The 20,651-nt window shown below is 41.7% G+C and overlaps 1 protein-coding gene across 1 annotated transcript; it reads left to right on the forward strand.

Moving 5' to 3' along the window:
• The first annotated feature begins 4,884 nt into the window (after positions 1-4,884).
• Positions 4,885-16,943, forward strand: LOC135530695 (zinc finger protein 135-like). The gene is made up of 4 exons (XM_064958930.1): positions 4,885-5,022; positions 5,484-5,581; positions 7,073-7,250; positions 15,360-16,943. The coding sequence occupies exons 2-4, from the start codon at positions 5,579-5,581 to the stop codon at positions 16,376-16,378; spliced, it is 1,200 nt and encodes a 399-aa protein (XP_064815002.1). The 5' UTR covers positions 4,885-5,022; positions 5,484-5,578; the 3' UTR covers positions 16,379-16,943.
• Positions 16,944-20,651: the final 3,708 nt, after the last annotated feature.

Raw genomic sequence — 20,651 nt, forward strand, 5'->3', positions numbered from 1 at the left:
AACAAATTATCTAATGATTCTGTCTCTTCGCAGCTAAATCTGCAGAGAGGTTCATTGTATCCCCCATATATAGAACATTGTATTGGTTGCAATAATTTTGTATAATAATTCAAATTGAAAAATTCCAAGTTTTGAATCTTGCGTCATTCATAATTTTCTTTAACCAATGTTGGTCTTTAATGCAGGACTGACAGACAAGTGTCTTACTTTTTCCCCTTTCCACCATGTTTGTGGTAATGCTGCAATTAGTTGGTTGTAATGTTGGGTAGTGCAGACATTTCCATATATTTCTGTTGTCTGCATGTGTGACAACTCCACCAGTCCTATTTATGATATAATTTACAAAGATTATACCTTTTTTATGTATTCATTTTAAAAACATTTTTTTTTATCAATTAGTATATTTGAGTTTAACCAGAATTGTTGTAGTATTATTTGTTCTGTCTTTTCTGGTGGGTTAAACTGAAATTAAAACCAACTTTCTATGGCTTGTATTGTAATACAGCCCGACAGGATGCTTTCATTGTGCATCTGTAAAACTCTGTGAGGGTTTTAGGTGACAAGCCAAATTTCTCGTGCCTCCTGATGTTGAAGAGGCTCTGCCGTACCAGGCGGTAATACAGCCAGACAGGATGCTTTCATTGTGCATCTGTAAAACTGTGTGAGGGTTTTAGGTGACAAGTGTTACGACTTCTAGGAGTAGTGGGTGTGGAGTCAGGCGCAGAGAGCAGAGGGTAAAGGAACACTGTGTTTATTCTGGAGAAAAGTAGGTCAAAACACCAGGCGCATACAATAGCCGGCGGGCCTCGTGCCCTTAAATAGCCCACAAACAAAACTAAACTCAAAACAGGTGTAACCAATCAGACCAAACTAACAGAAACAAAAAAAAGGGAATCGATGGCAGCTAGTAGGCCGGCGACGCCGAGCGCCGCCCGAACAGGAAGAGGCACCATCTTCGGTGGGATTCGTGGCAGCAAGCCACATTTCTTCTGCCTCCTGGTGTTGAAGAGGCTCTGTTGCGCCTTCTTCACCACAGTGTGTTCTTGGGGTCCTTTAATGCTGCAGAAGTGTTTTGGTACCCTTCCCAAGATTTGTGCCTCAACGTAATCCTGTCTCGAAGCTCTACGGGCAATTCCTTCTACCTCATGGCTTGGTTTTTGCTCCGACAGTCTCATAGCAAGGGGTCTGAATACTTACTGTTATGTAAATAAGGTATTTCTGCTTTTTATCTTTTAATAAATTAGCTACATTTTCTAAAAACCTGTTTTTACTTTTTCATATTGGGGTATTGTGTAGATGATAGAGGAATTCTAAATTCCTGTATGTTTTATTGCCAAAACCAATTCGCACTCATTTCTAATTCATTAATGAGTTGTAAGTTCATTAATTATGCATGAAGTAGATCGAGACCAGTCTTAAGAGCCAAAGGTAACAGCGTTTATTACAAGAGAGTACTAACCGCATACACATATTTCCACAGGTTATAAACTGAAAATGACGTCAGCGTTTTCTAAACGTTCTATCTATTTCCACAAGTAGAGGGGCCCTCTAGCTCTGGAGCCTTCGCGTTATCAGCACGAAGTCAAGGCCAGTCAGTATAAATCAACATTCTAGACAGTCTGGAGATGGGCCGTTCCCGCCACCTGGAGATTGTACAACTGAATGAACTAAGGAACAGACCTTCATTGTTACTAAACTCCTGACTACATTATATACAATTGGGAATGGGAGCAAGAGAGAAAATTCACATGTACAGTACATTATAGCATTTTGACTAGTCAGTTCTGATTGGAATGTATACATAATTAGTCATGTCAACCATAATTTCCTCTATCAGTAGATTGCTGATAGAGAACCAGTTCAGAATATGTCATTTTTTAAAATCCATTTATAAAATAAGGCTGTAACTTAACAAAATGTGGAAAAAGTCAAGGGGTCTGAATACTTTCCAAATGCACTGTACAAACATCACATTGAATATTCACCTCACTTTTGAAAAGCTCCATGAGGAAGAAAGGCTTCCCAGATTATCTTTTAGATGTTCTGTCTTCAGGATGTTCTAGGTTGATGGCTGTTGGAGAGGTGAGGGGCAGTTGAGTGAGCTGGGGCCTTTTATTGCCCTGCCTCTCGGAGCCTGACAGCTTGTGACATGATGAGAGAGTGAGACAGGGTCTATCTGTAAGATATTCAGTTAGGTGAATTCAACACTGACTTGCAGGCAGTGGGTTTAGAATAACTATGACCAAAAATGAATACAGATTATACCACCACCCAAAAGGGCACTTCAGAGACTGGAAGGGCAAAGGGGCATGTGCTCTACAAAGGTAGAGCCCTGTCTGTCCACCTCCTATCTGTCCTTAAACAATGTGGGCACTGCTTCATGTGGCAACAGCAACATTCACCTCAATAGTCCATATGCCGCTGGGTGAGAGAAGTTTTCCTTCATTTTGGGCACCATTATGTGAGGTGATATTATGTGTTGTTAGCAATTAGCCTTTGTCAGTTTAGCTCGGAATATGCCCACCTCTTCAATCTGTCACCTAAACCTGACTAATGGGCAGGTCAATCCTGGAGGAAAGTATTGGCTGTAAGAAGTAAGAGAAAAAATAACAACTGGTTGTTTTTAAATGATTTCTTATGACATTGCTTGCCAGAATAAACATTGTAATGGAGATTTTTCTCCAGTCTGCATTACTCACTCCAGTCAGCAGATGGCGATGTGAGTCTTTCAGGTGATGCTTCTTGCGTCTCGTGGACGGGACAGGAGGCTTCTTCAACGGTGACAAAACGCTTCTGATTCAACCAACGCGGTGGTTTGCTAGCGAACATTAAACTGAAATGTTGAAGCGTTTAAAAATAAACTTCTCCTTAAAACTTCTTAAGGCTAGGAACCCCTAGACAACATCCGCTGAAATGACAGAGCGCGAAATTCAAAAATATTTTTGGGATTATTTAACTTTCATACATTCACAAGTGTAATACACCAAATTAAACATTAACTTCTTATTAATCGTGCCCGATTTCAAAAAGGTTAAAGGTCACTTCAGGATACAGCTGTTACTCTACACTATCCCTAGATAATACAGTAATGAGAGAAAATGTATAGAATATTTATGGCTCCATAACATCTCTATCTAATTTTTTTTTTTACCTAATTCTATTTTCTCCGTTTAGGTTTCTGATTTGTCCCTGTTTGTCTGCTTTTCTCTCTAAATCACGCTGTTAATAGAAAACAACAACATTGGATGTTCTTAGTCCACAACAACACTTAAACCACATCAGGAGAACATGTTTGAAGTCTGAGAAAAATCTAAGACATTTTCATTTTTATGTGTAGATACCCTTTAATTCAAGTGTCACCAGCAAGAGCCTTGTCTGGTTAGTGGTGTCTCTGTCTGGTTAGTGGTGTCTCACACAAGAGCCTTGCTTGGTTAGTGGTGTCTCTGTCGCACACAAGAGCCTTGCTTGGTTAGTGGTGTCTCTGTCGCACACAAGAGCCTTGCTTGGTTAGTGGTGTCTCTGTCGCACACAAGAGCCTTGCTTGGTTAGTGGTGTCTCTGTCGCACACAAGAGCCTTGCTTGGTTAGTGGTGTCTCTGTCGCACACAAGAGCCTTGCTTGGTTAGTGGTGTCTCTGTCGCACACAAGAGCCTTGCTTGGTTAGTGGTGTCTCTGTCGCACACAAGAGCCTTGCTTGGTTAGTGGTGTCTCTGTCGCACACATGTGATTGCAGAGTCTGCTGAACAAATCACAACTGGATTGATGCTAATAGTCATGGTATATTCTGCCAGGTAGGAACAGACTACTTTGTAGTTAACATTTAATTGACAAGGTTTGTGGGAAAGCTTTTTCATCAACCAGAAGATGGTTGTCATTAGCATCATCATAGTGGATCATTAACAGCTACACATAGTGGATCATTAGCATCATCGCTAACAGCTACACATAGTGGATCATTAGCATCATCGCTAACAGCTACACATAGTGGATCATTAGCATCATCGCTAACAGCTACACATAGTGGTAGACTGCACTCAGACAGGGGCATTTCCTGGCTGTTTAATCTTCAAAAGGTTGAAGGGAAATACAAATCACTGAGGCAAATTTAACGATGATTTTCAGGCAGAGAGTTCAGAATAACTATAACAATAAATGAATACAAATTATACCAGGGCACTTTAGAGACTGGGAGGGTAAAGGGGCATGTGCTCTACACAGGTAGAGACATATCTGTCCATGTTCCCTTTTGTAAAGTGGGCACTGCTTCATGTGGTAACACCAACACTCACATAAATATCCCATATGCCGCTGGGTGAGAAGTTTTCATTGATTTTGGCCACCATTATGTGAGGTGTTATTATGTGTTTTTTATTTATTTATTCCAAACTGCGTTTCCCACTCCGGTCAGCAGATGGCGATATGAGTATTTCAGGTGATGCTTCTTGCGTGACGTACAATCTAGTGGACGGAACTGGAGGCTTCTTCAACAGCGACAAAGGCTTCTTATTCAACCAACGTGGTGGTTTTGCTAGCGAACATTAAACCGAAACATTGAAGCGTTTAAGACAAATCTTGTGTATATTACTCTTAGTGTTTTAAATACAATTCTGTGTACATATCTACTCGTTCATTGAAACGTAGATTGCTTGTTAAATTAACTAATGTGGTAAATTGATATTGCACTAGGCTAATCGCCCGGAACATGAGCTCACTAAACTCGACGGAGAAAGAAGCTCTGGTGAACGGAGAGGAAGAAGCTTTCAGGATGAAAAGGGAGGAAGAGGAGTCTATCATATTGAAAGAAGAGGATGATATTACAGTGAAAGAGGAAGATGGGAAAGAGGTTGTGGAAGAGGAGGAGGTAGAAGCTTTCAGAATCAAAAGGAGGAAGATGCCGTAATTTTGAAAGAAGAGGAAGAACCTTTTGGAGTAAAAGAGGAAGAGGAGGCTATCTCAATTAAAGTGGAGGAGGAAGACGTTTTGGGAGTGAAAAAGGATGAGGCTGAAGATTCGAGTAAGACCAGTGAGCACTGACCTAAAAACGGGCACAAAATATGCATTTCTTGAACTAATGTGGGGTTTGAAAGGGGCATTCTAATGAAGTTCTACAATTTAATATGTTGTTCAGTGCTCAATACATTGTTAGAGGTGCTATCCGTCATTGGTACATATATTTTTGTGACTTTTCTATTAGATTTATTGAAATATCCGTGTAGTCCACGTTAAAGTGCACTTCATCTAACAGGCTTTTCAGAATTCAACAATGAGGCATAATTTCTACTTAAATTGTCAAAGGGACGCAGAAGGCACCCTTTTTTGTGGAAAGACCCAGTTTACATTTGCAACACAAACAATATTTTAGGAAATCACGATGAAAGTTTCCATTATAGGCACTTTTTTATACATATTCATGCCTCTTGTAAGACTCGGATTGCAGTAGATGGTCATAAGTTTACCATCTGTTTGATGTTCTCATTCACACAGGAGAGAGACATGACTATGGTGGATCCTCTGGGGAGCCTCAACAACCCCATGAAGCTGAAGAGGCAGAGAAGAGTCTCTCCAGATCAGAACACCAGATGGTACAGCTTGGTCTGGTCTGGCATACAGCTTGCTCTATCGTGGGCTGGGTTTCTGTAAAGCACTTTATGTCAACAGTGACATCAGCATCCATAATGATATGTGTCTGTGTCTCCTCTTTATGGTTACCAGGACAACGCTAGCCGTTTGGTACAGCTTTTTAAAGTGTATTTATTTTTATTTCACCTTTATTTAACCAGGTCGGCTAGTTGAGAACAAGTTCTCATTTACAACTGCGACCTGGCCAAGATAAAGCATAGCAATGTGACACATACAACAACAGTGTTACACATGGAATAAACAAAACATAGTCAATAATACAGTAGAACAAAAGAAAACAAAAAGTCTATATACAGTGAGTGCAAATGAGGTAAGTTAAGGCATTAAATAGGCCATGGTGGCGAATATAATTACAATATAGCAATTAAACACTGAAATGGTAGATCGGCAGAAGATGAACGTGCAGGTAGAGATACTGGGTTGCAAAGGAGCAAAATAAATAAATACCAGTATGGGGATGAGTTAGGTGGATAGATGGGCTGTTTACAGATAGGCTAAGTACAGGTGCAGTGATCTGTAAACTGCTCTGACAGCTGGTGCTTAAAGCTAGTGAGGGAGATGTGAGTCTCCAGCTTCAGAAATTTTTTCAATTCGTTCCAGTCATTGGCAGCAGAGAACTGGAAGGAAAGACAACCAAAGGAGGGATTGGCTTTGGGGGTGACCAGTGAGATATACCTGCTGGAGCCCGTGCTATGGGTGGGTGCTGCTATGGTGACCAGTGAGCTGTGATAAGACGGGGCTTTACCCAGCAGAGACTTGTAGATAACCTGTAGCCAGTGGATTTGGCGACGAGTATGAAGCGAGGGCCAGCCAGCGAGAGTATACAGGTCGCAATGGTGGGTAGTGTATGGGGCTTTGGTGACAAAATGGATGGCACTGTGATAGACTGCATCCAGTTTGTTGAGCATTGATGGGGGGCATTCGATGCTAATGCAGAACGCCACAGGATGTTTTTGTGCTGGTCAAGGGCAGACAGGTCTGGTGTGAACCAAGGACTTTATCTATTCCTAGTTCAACATTTTTTGAGAGGGGAATGCTTATTTAAGATGGTGAGGATGGCACTTTCAAAGAATAGCCAGGCATTATCTACTGATGAGATGAGGTCAATGTCATTCCAGGATGCTTAGCAAGCAGTTAGCAAGGGCAAGCAGTTAGCAGACCAGGCAAGTTAGCAGTTAGCAGACCAGGGCCCGGAAGTTTAGCAGTTAGCAGACCGGGTTAGCAAGCAAGCAGATAGCAGGGGCTAGAAAGTTAGCCTGGGGGGGTGGACGTCGCGATGGGGGTAAGTCTTTTTTTGCCTCTTCGTGCGGTGACGTTGCTCATCATCAGCTTGCTCTATCAGGGGCTGGATTTCTGTAAGGCACTTTATATGACAACAGTGACATCAGCATCCATAATGATATGTGTCTGTGTCCCCTCTTTATGGTTACCAGGACAACGCTAGCCCTTCCTTCCTCCCGGAGTCCCCGTGGCGTGCCTCTCCCGGTAGCACCTTACTGCTGGGTATGAAGAGGTTGTCTGTGCTGCTGGTGGACTGCAGGAAAACAACGGGGCTGAGTGGAACTGTGAGAGGAGGAGAAGAGAAGAAAGGATCAGATTTGACTCATCAAAGTAAGTGCTGTAATTTAGTTTGAACAAATACAATAGATCTGCCCACTGGTATCTGTTACCAGGACAACCAGCAGAGTTATGTTAGTTGACAGGAAGTTGGACTGGTATCTGTTACCAGGACAACCAGCAGAGTTATGTTAGTTGACAGGAAGTTGGACTGGTATCTGTTACCAGGACAACCAGCAGAGTTCTGTTAGTTGACAGGAAGTTGGACTGGTATCTGTTACCAGGACAACCAGCAGAGTTCTGTTAGTTGACAGGAAGGTGGACTGGTATCTGTTACCATGACAACCAGCAGAGTTCTGTTAGCTGACAGGAAGGTGGACTGGTATCTGTTACCATGACAACCAGCAGAGTTCTGTTAGTTGACAGGAAGGTGGACTGGTATCTGTTACCATGACAACCAGCAGAGTTCTGTTAGCTGACAGGAAGAGAGACTGGTGTATATGGATGTTATGAATATCATAACACTAAAAAATAATTCTGCCAATGAAAAGAGAAACCAATTGACCATATAAAACCTTGATGAAAGTTCACTTTAGAGGGAAAGTTTCAAGAAGACCTGATATAAGGTGCTTGTTTTACAAAAACGTTTCCATAAAACATGATGGATGTTACATTGGTTGTCCCAGTCAGCCCCCCTATCTTTACAAGACTGTAGAAGAGGCAAACTAAACTCAAGACTTTGGTCATTAATTATCTAATACTGGAGGAAAACTGTGATCAGGCTGCCTACTCAAGAGAAAGCTTTGAACTGTAACCAGTGCCTGCAACCTGGTTCAGGTTATCAATTAACCTACCAGGGTAGTGACAAACAGGGGAGGAATGAAATCATCAACATGGTTTGATCATATCTTTACTAATGCTGCAGAAATGGGTTTTAAAGCAGTATCCAGATCCATCAGATGTAGTGATCACAATATAGTAGCCATGTCTAGGAAAACCACAGTTCCAAAGGCTGGGCCTAATATTGTGTATAGGAGGTCATACATTTTTTTGTAGTGATTCCTATGTTGTTGATGTAAATAATATTTGTTGGTCCGTGGTGTGTAATGATGAGCAACCAGACGCTGCCCTTGACACATTTGAAACTGCTTATCCCAGTTACTAATAAGCAGCACCCATTGAGAAAATGACTGTAAAAACTGTTAAATCCACGTGGATTGATGAGGAATTTAAAAATGGTATGATTTAAGAGGGAGGCAAAAGAGATGGCTGAGATTGGCAAACCCACTGCAAATTGAGACATCATTTGACTAAACTGAATAAAAAGAAGAAAGTACACCACGAAACAAAGATAAAATACATGAAGAATGATTGTAAAAAGCTTTGGAACACCTTCATTGAAATTTTGGGCAAAAAAATCAACAATGACATGTTGTCATGGTGTCTGACCAACGTGGATGGAAAATGATTGAGGATAATAGCGGCCGATATTGCCAGTTCTATTCGCATTATCTTCAATTTAAGCCTACTAGAAAGTGTGTTCCCTCAGACCTGGAGGGAAGCTAAAGTCATTCCACTTCCCAAGAATAGTAAAGCTCCCTTTACTGGCTTAAATAGCCGACCAATCCGCCTGTTACCAACCCTTACAATTTTGGAAAAAAATATTTTGTCAAGATACGATGCTATTTTACAGTAAACAAATTGATACTTTCAGCTTATAGGGAAGGACATTCAATAAGCATAGCACTTACAAATGAATGATTGGCTGAGAGAAATTGATGATAAACATATTGTTGGGGCTGTTTTGTTTGACTCAGTGTGGCTTTTGACATTATCGATCGTAGTCTGCTGCTGAAAAAAACGTATGGCTTTTACACCCCCTGCTGTATTGTGGATAAAGAGTATTTTTTTTTTTAAATGTAACCTTTATTTAACTAGGCAAGTCAGTTAAGAACAAATTATTTTTTCAATGACGGCCTCGGACTGCCTTGTTCAGGGGCAGAACGACAGAGTTTACCTTGTCAGCTCAGAGATTCGATCCAGCAATCTCTCGGTTACTAGCCTACCGCTCTAACCGCTAGGCTACCTGCCGCCCCAGAGCTACCTGTCTAACAGAACACAGTGTTCTTTAATGGAAGCCTGTACAACAAAATCAAGGTAGAATCAGGAATTCCCCAGGGCAGCTGTTTGGCACCTTCTTTTTTCAATCTTTACCAACAACATGCCAGTGACATTTAAGGAAAGCCAGTGTGTCTATGTATGCGGATGACTCAACACTGTACACGTCAGCTACTACATCGACTGAAATGACTGCAACACTTAACATAGAGCTGCAGTTAGTTTCAGAATGGGTGGCAAGGAACAAGTTAGTCCTAAATATTTCTTATTACCTTAAGTTACATGGCCTACTACGCTAATTCTGTAGCGGTATTGTTAGAGGGGGTAAATATAAATATTTTGTTGGTGCGCCAGGCAGGTATTAACCCTAGTTGTTAAAGTTAGTTATTACCTATTATAACATTTTTATAAATATTATTAAAACCGAAAAGATGAGAGTAGAATAAATAGAGTAGCGCTTCCAGACACATTCTAAACATTATGGAGTCTTAAAGGAGGACTGTAGCATCTAATGATGAAACATTATGGAGTCTTAAAGGAGGACTGTAGCATCTAATGATGAAACATTATGGAGTCTTAAAGGAGGACTGTAGCATCTAATGATGAAACATTATGGAGTCTTAAAGGAGGACTGTAGCATCTAATGATGAAACATTATGGAGTCTTAAAGGAGGACTGTAACAGCTAATGATGAAACATTATGGAGTCTTAAAGGAGGACTGTAGCATCTAATGATGAAACATTATGGAGTCTTAAAGGAGGGCTGTAGCATCTAATGATGAAACATTATGGAGTCTTAAAGAAGGCCTGTACCATCTAATGATGAAACATTATGGAGTCTTAAAGGAGGACTGTGCCATCTAATGATGAAACATTATGGAGTCTTAAAGGAGCCTTGTAGCATCTAATGATGAAACATTATGGAGTCTTAAAGGAGGACTGTAGCATCTAATGATGAAACATTATGGAGTCTTAAAGGAGCATCTAATGGCATTATGGAGTCTTGTAGCATCTAATGATGAAACATTATGGAGTCTTAAAGGAGGCCTGTGCATCTAATGATGAAACATTATGGAGTCTTAAAGGAGGCCTGTGCCATCTAATGATGAAACATTATGGAGTCTTAAAGCATCTAATGATGAAACATTATGGAGTCTTAAAGGAGGACTGTAGCATCTAATGATGAAACATTATGGAGTCTTAAAGGAGGGCTGTAGCATCTAATGATGAAACATTATGGAGTCTTAAAGGAGGCCTCCTAAGGAAACTCCTAATTGATTCCATACATTGAAACTAGTCCCGTGGATTTTTTTCCCTCTCCCCCTCTCTCTCCCTGTAGTGCTGTACTGAAACAGCTGCTCTCCCCCTCTCTCCCTGTAGTGCTGTACTGAAACAGCTGCTCTCCCCCTCTCTCCCTGTAGTGCTGTACTGAAACAGCTGCTCTCCCCCTCTCTCTCCCTGTAGTGCTGTACTGAAACAGCTGCTCTCCCCCTCTCTCCCTGTAGTGCTGTACTGAAACAGCTGCTCTCCCTCTCTCTCCCTGTAGTGCTGTACTGAAACAGCTGCTCTCCCTCTCTCTCCCTGTAGTGCTGTACTGAAACAGCTGCTCTCCCTCTCTCTCCCTGCAGTGCTGTACTGAAATAGCTGCTCTCCCCCTCTCTCCCCTGTACTGAAACAGTGCTGTAGTGCTGTACTGAAACAGCTGCTCTCTCTCTCTCCCTGTAGTGCTGTACTGAAACAGCTGAAACAGCTCTCTCCTCTCTCCCTGTAGTGCTGTACTGAAACAGCTGCTCTCCCCCTCTCTCTCCCTGTAGTGCTGTACTGAAACAGCTGCTCTCCCCTCTCTCCCTGTAGTGCTGTACTGAAACAGCTGCTCTCCCCCTCTCTCCCTGTAGTGCTGTACTGAAACAGCTGCTCTCCCTCTCTCCCTGTAGTGCTGTACTGAAACAGCTGCTCTCCCCCTCTCCCTGTAGTGCTGAACTGAAACAGCTGCTCTCCCTCTCTCCCTGTAGTGCTGTACTGAAACAGCTGCTCTCCCTCTCTCTCCCTGTAGTGCTGTACTGAATCAGCTGCTCTCCCCCTCTCTCCCTGTAGTGCTGTACTGAAACAGCTGCCACCCCCCTCTCTCCCTGTAGTGCTGTACTGAAACAGCTGCTCTCCCTCCCTGTAGTGCTGTACTGAAACAGCTGCTCTCCCTCTCTCTCCCTGTAGTGCTGTACTGAAACAGCTGCAAAACGTGACTCGTGACGTTGCTGGATGCGGGCCTCGCTCTGCTGCTTTGCCAGTTAATTTGTTATTTTATTACAGCTATGGCCTTTGTCTTTCACCTGGAGTTGTTTATTTATGTCTGAGAATAAAACACTTTTCAACATAAAACATCTACAAAATAACATGAACTTCAACATAAAACATATACAAAATAACATAAACTTCAACATAAAACATAAACTCAGCAAAAAAAAAAATGTACGGATCTTTTTCAGGACCCTTCAAAGATTATTCGTAAAAAAATCCATATAACGTCACAGATCTTCTTCATTGCAAAGAGTTTAAAAACTTTTTCCCATGCTTATTCAATGAACCATAAACAATTAATGAACATGCACCTGTGAAATGGTCGAACCTCTTGGATCTACCCCGACCAGACAGGACTGACAAGTTGCGGTTTTGTCTCCAGGGGCGATGGTCAGATTTCGCGTTTATCGTCGAAGGAATGAGCATTACACGGAGGCCTGTACTCTGGAGCGGGATCGAGCTGGAGGGTTCGTCATGGTCTGGTGCGGTGTGTCACAGCATCATCAGACTGAGCTTGTTGTCATTGCAGGCAATCTCAACTCTGTGCGTTACAGGGAAGACATCCTCCTCCCTCATGTGGTGGCCTTCCTGCAGGCTCATCCTGACATGACCCTCCAGCATGACAATGACACCAGCCATTCTGCTCGCTCTGTGTGTGATTTCCTGCAAGACCGGAATGTCAAAGTTCAGCCATGGCTAGCAAAGAGCCCGGATCTCAATCCAATTGAGCACGTCTGGGACCTGTTGGATTGGAGGGTGAGGGCTAGGGCCATTCCCCCCCCCCCCAGAAATGCCTGGGAACTTGCAGGTGCCTTGGTGGAAGAGTGGCGTAACATCTCACAGCAAGTACTGTCAAATCCGGTGCAGTCCATGAGGAGGAGATGCACTGCAGTACTTAATGCAGCTGGTGGCCACAGCAGATTCTGACTGTTACTTTTGTTTTTGATTTGGAAAAGGTCAAGGGGTCTGGAATACTTAACAAATGCAGTGTGTGTGTGGGTCTGTGTATACTGAACCAAAATATAAACAACAATTTCAACGATTTACAGCTCATATAAGTCAGTCATTGTAAATAATTAAATTAGGCCCTAATCTATGGACTTTGCATGACTGGGCAGGAAGCCCACCCATTGCGTGGCCCAGCCAATCAGAATGAGTTTTCCCCACAAAAGGGCTTCATTACAAAGAGAAATACAACTCTGGTGGCTGGTCTCAGATGACGTGGAGGTCCTGGGCGTCTTTATATGTCATTATGACATCACGGATGAATTCTAGAATATACCATTTATCCTATATTACATGTATTAATATACATTTATCCTACCCTATATATCCTAGGATGGTCTGTGGTTGTGAGGCAGTTGGATGTACTGCCAAATTCTCTAAAACGACATTGGAGGAGGCTTCTGGAAGAGAATTTAACGTTCAATTATCTGGTAACAGCTCCAGTGGATATTCCTGCAGTCAGCATGCCAATTGCACGCTCCCTCAAAACTTGAGACAATCTGCGGCATTGTGTTGTGTGACAAAACTGCACATTTTAGAGTGGCCTTTTATTATCCCCAGCACAAGGTACACCTGTGTAATAATCAAGCTGTTCAATCAGCTTCTTGATTGGTGGATGGATTATCTTGGCAAAGAATAAATGTTCAATAAATTCTGCAATCTTTTTTTTTCAGCTCATGAAACATCCAACACTTTACATGTTGCGTTTATATTTTTGTTTATTGTAGAAACTATCAGTTTTAGGAACATCTTTCCAAATATTTCACCTTGTTTTTTTTACCCAAAATATGACATCAGCGATAATCAAAATGTTGAAAATTTATGAATGTCTAAATAAGAAATTGGTCCATTTAAACAGCAATGTGTCGAACCCTTTCAACAATGGGGAGACTGATGTGCTTTGTATCTTCGCGGGAAAAAAAAAACACGTTTTGGACTTCCACTTAAAATTACTTCTTTACTTATTTTATATTTAAGGAAGTGTGTTCAGTCCTGGGCAAAAGTTGAGACACAAATATTAATTTTCACAAAGTCTGCTGCCTCAGTTTGTATGATGGCAATTTGCATATACTCCAGAATGTTATGAAGAGTGTTCAGATGAATTGTAATTAATTGCCAAGTCCCTCTTTGCAAATGAACTGATTCCCCCCCCCCAAAACAAACTGGAAGCTTCAAAAGGAGGGTGTGGCTTGGAATCATTGTTCTTCCTCTGTCACCCATGATTACCTGCAAGGAAACACGTGCCATCATTGTTTCTTTGCACAAAAAGGGCTTCACAGGCAAGGATACTGCTGCCAGTAAGACTGCACCTAAATCAACCATTTATCGGATCATCAAGGACTTCAAGGAGAGCGGTTCAATTGTTATGAAGAAAGCTTCATGACGCCCAAGAAAGTCCAGCAAGCGCCAGGACCGCCTCCTAAAGTTGATTCAGCTGCGGGATCGGGGCACCATCAGTACAGAGCTTGCTCAGGAATGGCAGCAGGCAGGTGTGAGTGCATCTACATGCACAGTGAGGCGAAGACTTTTGTAGGATGGCCTGGTGTCAAGAAGGGCAGCAAATAATAAGCCACCTCTCTCCAGGAAAAATATCAGGGAGACTGATATTCTGCAAAAAGTACAAAGATTGGACTGCTGGGGACTGGGGTAACATCATTTTCTCTGATAATCCCCTTTCTCTGATTGTTTGGGGCGTCCTGATAAAAGCTTGTCTGGAGAAGACAAGGTGAGCGCTACCATCAGTCCTGTTTCATGCCAACAGTAAAGCATCCTGAGACCATTCATGTGTGGGGTTGCTTCTCAGCCAAGGGTGTGGGCTCACTCACAATGTTGCCTAAGAACACAGCCATGAATAAAGAATGGTACCAACACATCCTCCGAGAGCAACTTCTCCCAACCATCCAGGAACAGTTCGGTGACGAACAATGCCTTTTCCAGCATGATGGAGCACCTTGCCATAAGGCAAAAGTGATAACTTGGTGGCTCAGGGAACAAAACATCAATGTTTTGGGTCCATGGCCAGGAATCTCCCCAGACTTTAATCCCATTGAGAACTTGTGGTCAATCCTCAAGAGGCAGGTGGACAAACAAAAACCCACAAATTCTGACTCCAAGCATTGATTATGCAAGAATGGGCTGCCATTAGTCAGGATGTGGCCCAGAAGTTAATTGACAGCATGCCAGGGTGGACTGTAGAGGTCTTGAAAAAGAAGGGTCAACACTGCAAATATTGAATCTTTGCATCAACTTCATGTCATTGTCAATAAAAGCCTTTGAATAAAAGCCTTATGAAATGCTTGTAATTATACTTCATTACATAGTAACATCTGACAAAATTATCTAAAGACACAAAAGCAGCAGACTTTGTGGAAATTAATATTTCTTTCATTCTCAAAATTTTTGTCCACGACTATAGGTCGCATTCTGTATCATACAGCTATGAATGTTCTATATTTAGAACCACCTGCTCGATTGGAATCGTGTGACGTCTGTGTCTTGAGTGTTCTAGAACTGTCTAGTTTTTTGTGTTCTGACAAAAACAGAATTAATAAATAAGTAGTGTAAACATTATCAGTAATTACCAGGAAACTCTACAATATTTGTTTTAAAATCACACCAAGATTGTTAACTGGCCTTAGGTTATTGAGGGATCTGATTAGGATTTACCCTCGTAGCAAGACCGTTTTATCATGTGGAGGTTTCATTCAGGTCTCTATTTTAAAAAACACTTTTTCTCTTTGGCAGGTGAAAGACCAGACTCAGAAGAACCAGAGCCAGGGACGTCCAAACCAACAAGACGACACCAGTGCTCCCACTGTGGAAAGAGTTTTAACCTCTTGTGGGAGCTGAAACAACATGAGAGAATACACACAGGGGAGAAGCCTTTCCACTGCTCCCAGTGTGGAAAAAGTTTTAGCCATAAAGGAACCCTGAACAAACACGAGAGAATACACACAGGGGAGAAGCCTTACCACTGCTTCCAGTGTGGAAAGAGTTTTAACCTGTTAGGGTCTCTGAAACGACATGAGAGATTACACACAGGGCAGAAGCCTTACCACTGTTCCCAATGTGGAAAGGGTTGTAACCTCTTATGGGAGCTGAAACAACATGAGAGAACACACACAGGGGAGAGGCCTTACCACTGCTCGCAGTGTGGAAAGAGTTTTAACCAGAAAGGACACATGAAAGCTCACGAGAGAATACACACAGGGGAGAAGCCTTACCGCTGCTCCCAGTGTGGAAAGAGTTTTAGCCGGTTAAGGAACCTGAAAGTTCACGAGATAATACACACAGGGGAGAAGCCTTACCAGTGCTCCCAGTGTGGCAAGTGTTTTAACCAGTTAGGGGCCATGACACAACACGAGAGAATACACACGGGGGAGAAGCCTTACCACTGCTCCCAGTGTGGAAAGTGTTTCAACTGGTCAGGGGATCTGAAAAAACATGAGAGATTACACACAGGGGAGAAGCTTTACCACTGTTCCCAATGTGGAAAGGGTTGTAACTTATTATGGGATCTGAAACAACATGAGAGAACACACACAGGGGAGAAGCCTTACCACTGCTCACAGTGTGGAAATAGTTTTAAACTGAAAGGACACCTAAAAGCTCACCAGAAAATTCACACGGGGGAGAAGCCTTACCACTGCTCACAGTGTGGAAAGTGTTTCGGCAGGTCAGGTGATCTGAAGAAACATGAGAGAATACACACAGGGGAGAAGCCTAACCACTCCTCACAGGGTGCAAATCTTTTGCCCATTTAGGAAGCATGAAAGAACACATGAGACTGCACACAGAGGAGAAAAGCTCAGACTGTGGGAAAACATATTGCTCATATTACTCGTAACATATTACACTTAAACGTCATTAGAGAATCTACACAGGAGAGATAAATTCTCTTAGCGTGTATAGTGATATTTCACATCACATTGACTTAACATTCATCAGAGAACATACACAGTGCTCCCGTTGTCTTATATTGTTGACTGATAATGTGTTTACCTGTTTTTACCATATGAAATTGCTTCTTCCAATTATTACCTGTACCTGTTAAGAAACTGACTGTTGGAACTGTTAAGGCTCCATGGATTGATGAGGAATTTAAAAAATGTATGTTTGAAAGAGATGGGGGAAAAGGAGTGGCTAGTACGTCTGGCTGCACATCTGATTGGCTGAGAAATGATGTGACCAAACTCAACAAAAAGAAGAAGAAACTTTATTATGAAGCCAAGATCAATGATATAAAGAATGATGGGAAGGAAACAGTGAGCAATTATATTCATGCATAAAAAAAAAAATAAATGAAAGAAAAGCAGTTGCAAGTTTGAATATTGTAAATTTATTGTGGGAGAGGTGGGAAAATTGTTATCGATCAATAATGACAAACCTCTTGGGATTGACAACAGATGGAAAGCTACTGAGGACGGTAGCTGACTCTATAGCCACTCCTATCTGTCGTATTTTTAATATGAGCCTCGAGGAAAGTCTTTGTTCTCAGGCCTGGAGGGAAGCCAAATTAATCCGCTACCCAAGAGTGGTAAAGCGGCCTTTACTGGTTCTAACAGCAGACCAATAAGCTTGCTGCCAGCTCTTAGCAACCTGTTGGAAAAAATTGCAAATACAATGCTATTTCTCTGTAAACAAATTAACAACAGACTTTCAGCATGATTATAGAGAAGGGCACTCAACATGTACTGCACTAACATGATGATTGATGATTGGTTGAGAGAAATTGAAAACAAGAAGATTGTGGGAGCTCTATTGTTAGATTTCAGTGCAGCCTTTGATATTATTGACCATAACCTGTTGTTTAAGAATGTTTGTGCTATGGCTTTTAATGGAAGCTTCTCTAATGTCAAACATATAAAGTGTGATGTACCGCAGGGAAGCTCTCTAGGCCCTCTACTCTTTTCTATTTTTACCAATGACCTGCCACTGGCATTAAACAAACCATATAAGCACCAGCAACCACAGCAAATGAAGCCACTGAAACCTTTAACAAAGACTTGCAGTCTGTTTTGCAATGCGTGGCCAGTAATAAACTGGTCCTGAACATCTCTAAAACTAAGAGCATTGCATTTGGTACAAATCATTCCTTAAGTTCTAGACCTCAGCTGAATCTGGTAATGAATTGTGTGGCTGTTGAACAAGTTGAGGAGACTAAATTACTTTGCGTTACCTTAGATGGTAAACGGTCATGGTCAAAACATATAGATTCAATGGTTGTAAAGCTGGGGAGAGGTCTAGCCATAATAAAGAGATGCTCTGCTTTTTTGACACCACACTCCAATAAGCAAGTTCTGCAGGCTCTAGTTTTGTCTAATCTGTGGTCCAGTGCTGCAAGGAAACACCTAGTTAAGCTGCAGCTGGCCCAGAACAGAGCGCCATGTTTTGCTCTTTATTGTAACCAGAGGGCTGATATAAATACTATACTGCCAGTCTCTCTTGGCTAAGAGTTGAGGAGAGACTGACTGCATCACTTCTTTTTAATAAGAAACATGAATGTGTTGAAAATCCTAAATTGTTTGCATAGTCTGTAAGGGAATTCTGCCCTATGTGCACAGAAGAGACCACAGGAAAACTTATTTGATCAGAGGTTAGTTTGTTTAATAAGTATTGCAACCCGGAGTTTACACTTACAGCAATTTGCAAGCAAGACACTCAGTTCAAAAGATGGTGTTTTCCCTTTTTATCCCCTACTGAGGATCACCCCGCCCAGGCTGATGTCCCTTAACTTTAATACCATATAATCTCATAATTAATAGTTGCTAATACAACGATGTTTCTGCTAGGCGGAGTTTAGTTTATTGCGTTATTGGCAGTTAGTTTCCCCAATCACTCTTCCCCTTATTGCTATCATGTAAGACTGGAAGTAAGACTGGAACATAGTATCAACAGGAACTCTTAGTTCCCTTTATCCATCTGTTACCTAAAATATAGTTTCAACACACAGACATCTGACTTTGTACAGTTGACCTTTTCATGCACTTGCAAGGTGTCTACCACTGATTCTTTATCTCAAGCTAAAGCAAAACATGAATCATTGTACATTTGTCATCACAGGTGTTTCTATAATGTACAGATATCATCAAAGTTCTTACAAGTAAATTACACACATCTCTGACACACACACTTATCCCACCAGACATGCCACCAGGGGTCTTTTCACAGTCCCCAAGTTTCCAGAACAAATTCAAGAAAGCGTACAGTATTATATAGGGCCCTTATTGCATGAAACTTCCTTCCATCTCATGTTGCTCAAATAAACAGCAAACCTGGTTTCCAAAAACAGATCAAGCAACGCCTCTCCCCTATTTGACCTATATAGTTTGTGTGTATGAATTGATATGTAGGTGTCATAACGTTGGCCTGGGGGGTAGGTTTATGACAGTCATAAATACCTCTTCCCCCTTTTTCCTCTCTCTACCCTACTGATGTGACATGAGAAAACCCCTTGGTTAACATAGAGATTCTGGGAACATCAGAAGGTGGGGGGAAATGAACTATATTCTGGTAATCCGACCAATTGAACATATGCGGTGGTACTTAATGAATATGATGTCAGTTCGGTTGTTCAGTTCGTTATACACCGATTATACCAAACATTTGGAACAACTTCCTAATATGGAGTTGGACCCTCCCCTTTCCGCTCAGAACAGCCTCTATTCGTCGGGGCATGGACTCTACAAGGTGTCGAAAGCATTCCACAGGGATGCTGGCCCATGTTGACTCCAGTTTCTTCCCACAATTGTGTCAAGTTGGCTGGATGTCCTTTGGGTGCAGTGGAGGCTCCTCAAAGGAGGAAGGGAAGAACCATCGTCCTCAAGTTATTTTATTAAAAATAAAAATGGTAAAACATCTCAAAAGTTATCCTTTTTAGATAAAACTATACTAAATATAATCATGTAACCAATTAATTGATTAAAACATACTATTTTGCATCCTCCTCTGGGTACATTGACTTCAATACAAAACCTAGGAGGATTATGGTTCTCAAGACTTCCATAGACTTACACAGTTAATATGACAACTTCCGGAGGACATCCTCCAACCCATCAGAGCTCTTGCAGCATGAAGTGGCATGATGTCCAACCAATGAAAGGATCAGATCATGTATCTTGTACTGAAAGCATAAGCTACAGCTAGCTAGCACTGCAGTGCATAACATGTTGTGAGTAGTTGACTAAAAGAGAGAAAAATACAATAGTTGAACAGTTTTGAACAAATTATTTTATTCCAAAATGAAGGAGAAGTGAGAGAGAGATATTTCGTCATTTATTTTCCACTTTCAGTTTCACTTACTTAGCTAGCAAATGCAGCTATCTAGTTTAGTCTACTCAAACACCCTGCTCAAACAGGGATGCTATGTTAGCTAGCTGGTTCTGTGTTTGAACTTTTGAAAGAATATGGCCCCACACCCCCAGTTTTATTGTTCTTATGGTTGCTATCTATGAAGCAGGAATATCTGGGAGGGTGATTGTGTGTGTGTGTGGGTGTGTATATATGTGTGTGTGTATATATGTATATATGTGTGTGTGTGTGTGTGTGTGTGTGTGTGTGTGTGTGTGTGTGTGTGTGTGTGTGTGTGTGTGTGTGTGTGTGTGTGTGTGTGTGTGTGTGTGTGTGTGTGTGTGTTAGAAACAAGGTCCCTTGGCATTGTGTCCATTTCAAGTTTTCAACAACAATAAAACAGCCATCTAAATAATGTTTCTCAGCCTTACACACTGTTGAGTTCCCTCTGCTATTCAATGTACAACAGTAGTATTCTGTAACAAGCAATACGTGTTAAATATGTGTCACGGTCAATCACGACAGCCACTTTATGAAAGACCTTTACTTATGGCTAAACAGTTTCTGCCCATCTTATTAATCAATGCTGTGGGCTTAAGGATTTACATGCCAGATGGATGATCTACCCATGGAGGGAAAACTTACAGAGCTTTGATGGAGCAGGCAAGCGTCTTTGTGATGGTGAATTGGAAACGGATAATGGTCAGGGCTAACCGGACCCTTTATCTGTAAGAAATAGTAAAAAAA

This window comes from Oncorhynchus masou, chromosome 5 (assembly GCF_036934945.1).
Source record: "Oncorhynchus masou masou isolate Uvic2021 chromosome 5, UVic_Omas_1.1, whole genome shotgun sequence".
Taxonomy (NCBI): domain Eukaryota; kingdom Metazoa; phylum Chordata; class Actinopteri; order Salmoniformes; family Salmonidae; genus Oncorhynchus; species Oncorhynchus masou.

Coding starts and splice junctions, on each gene's coding strand:
- LOC135530695 (XM_064958930.1), top strand. Junction 7,251..15,359: donor ATCAGATTTGACTCATCAAA/GTAAGTGCTGTA, acceptor TCTCTTTGGCAG/GTGAAAGACCAGACTCAGAA.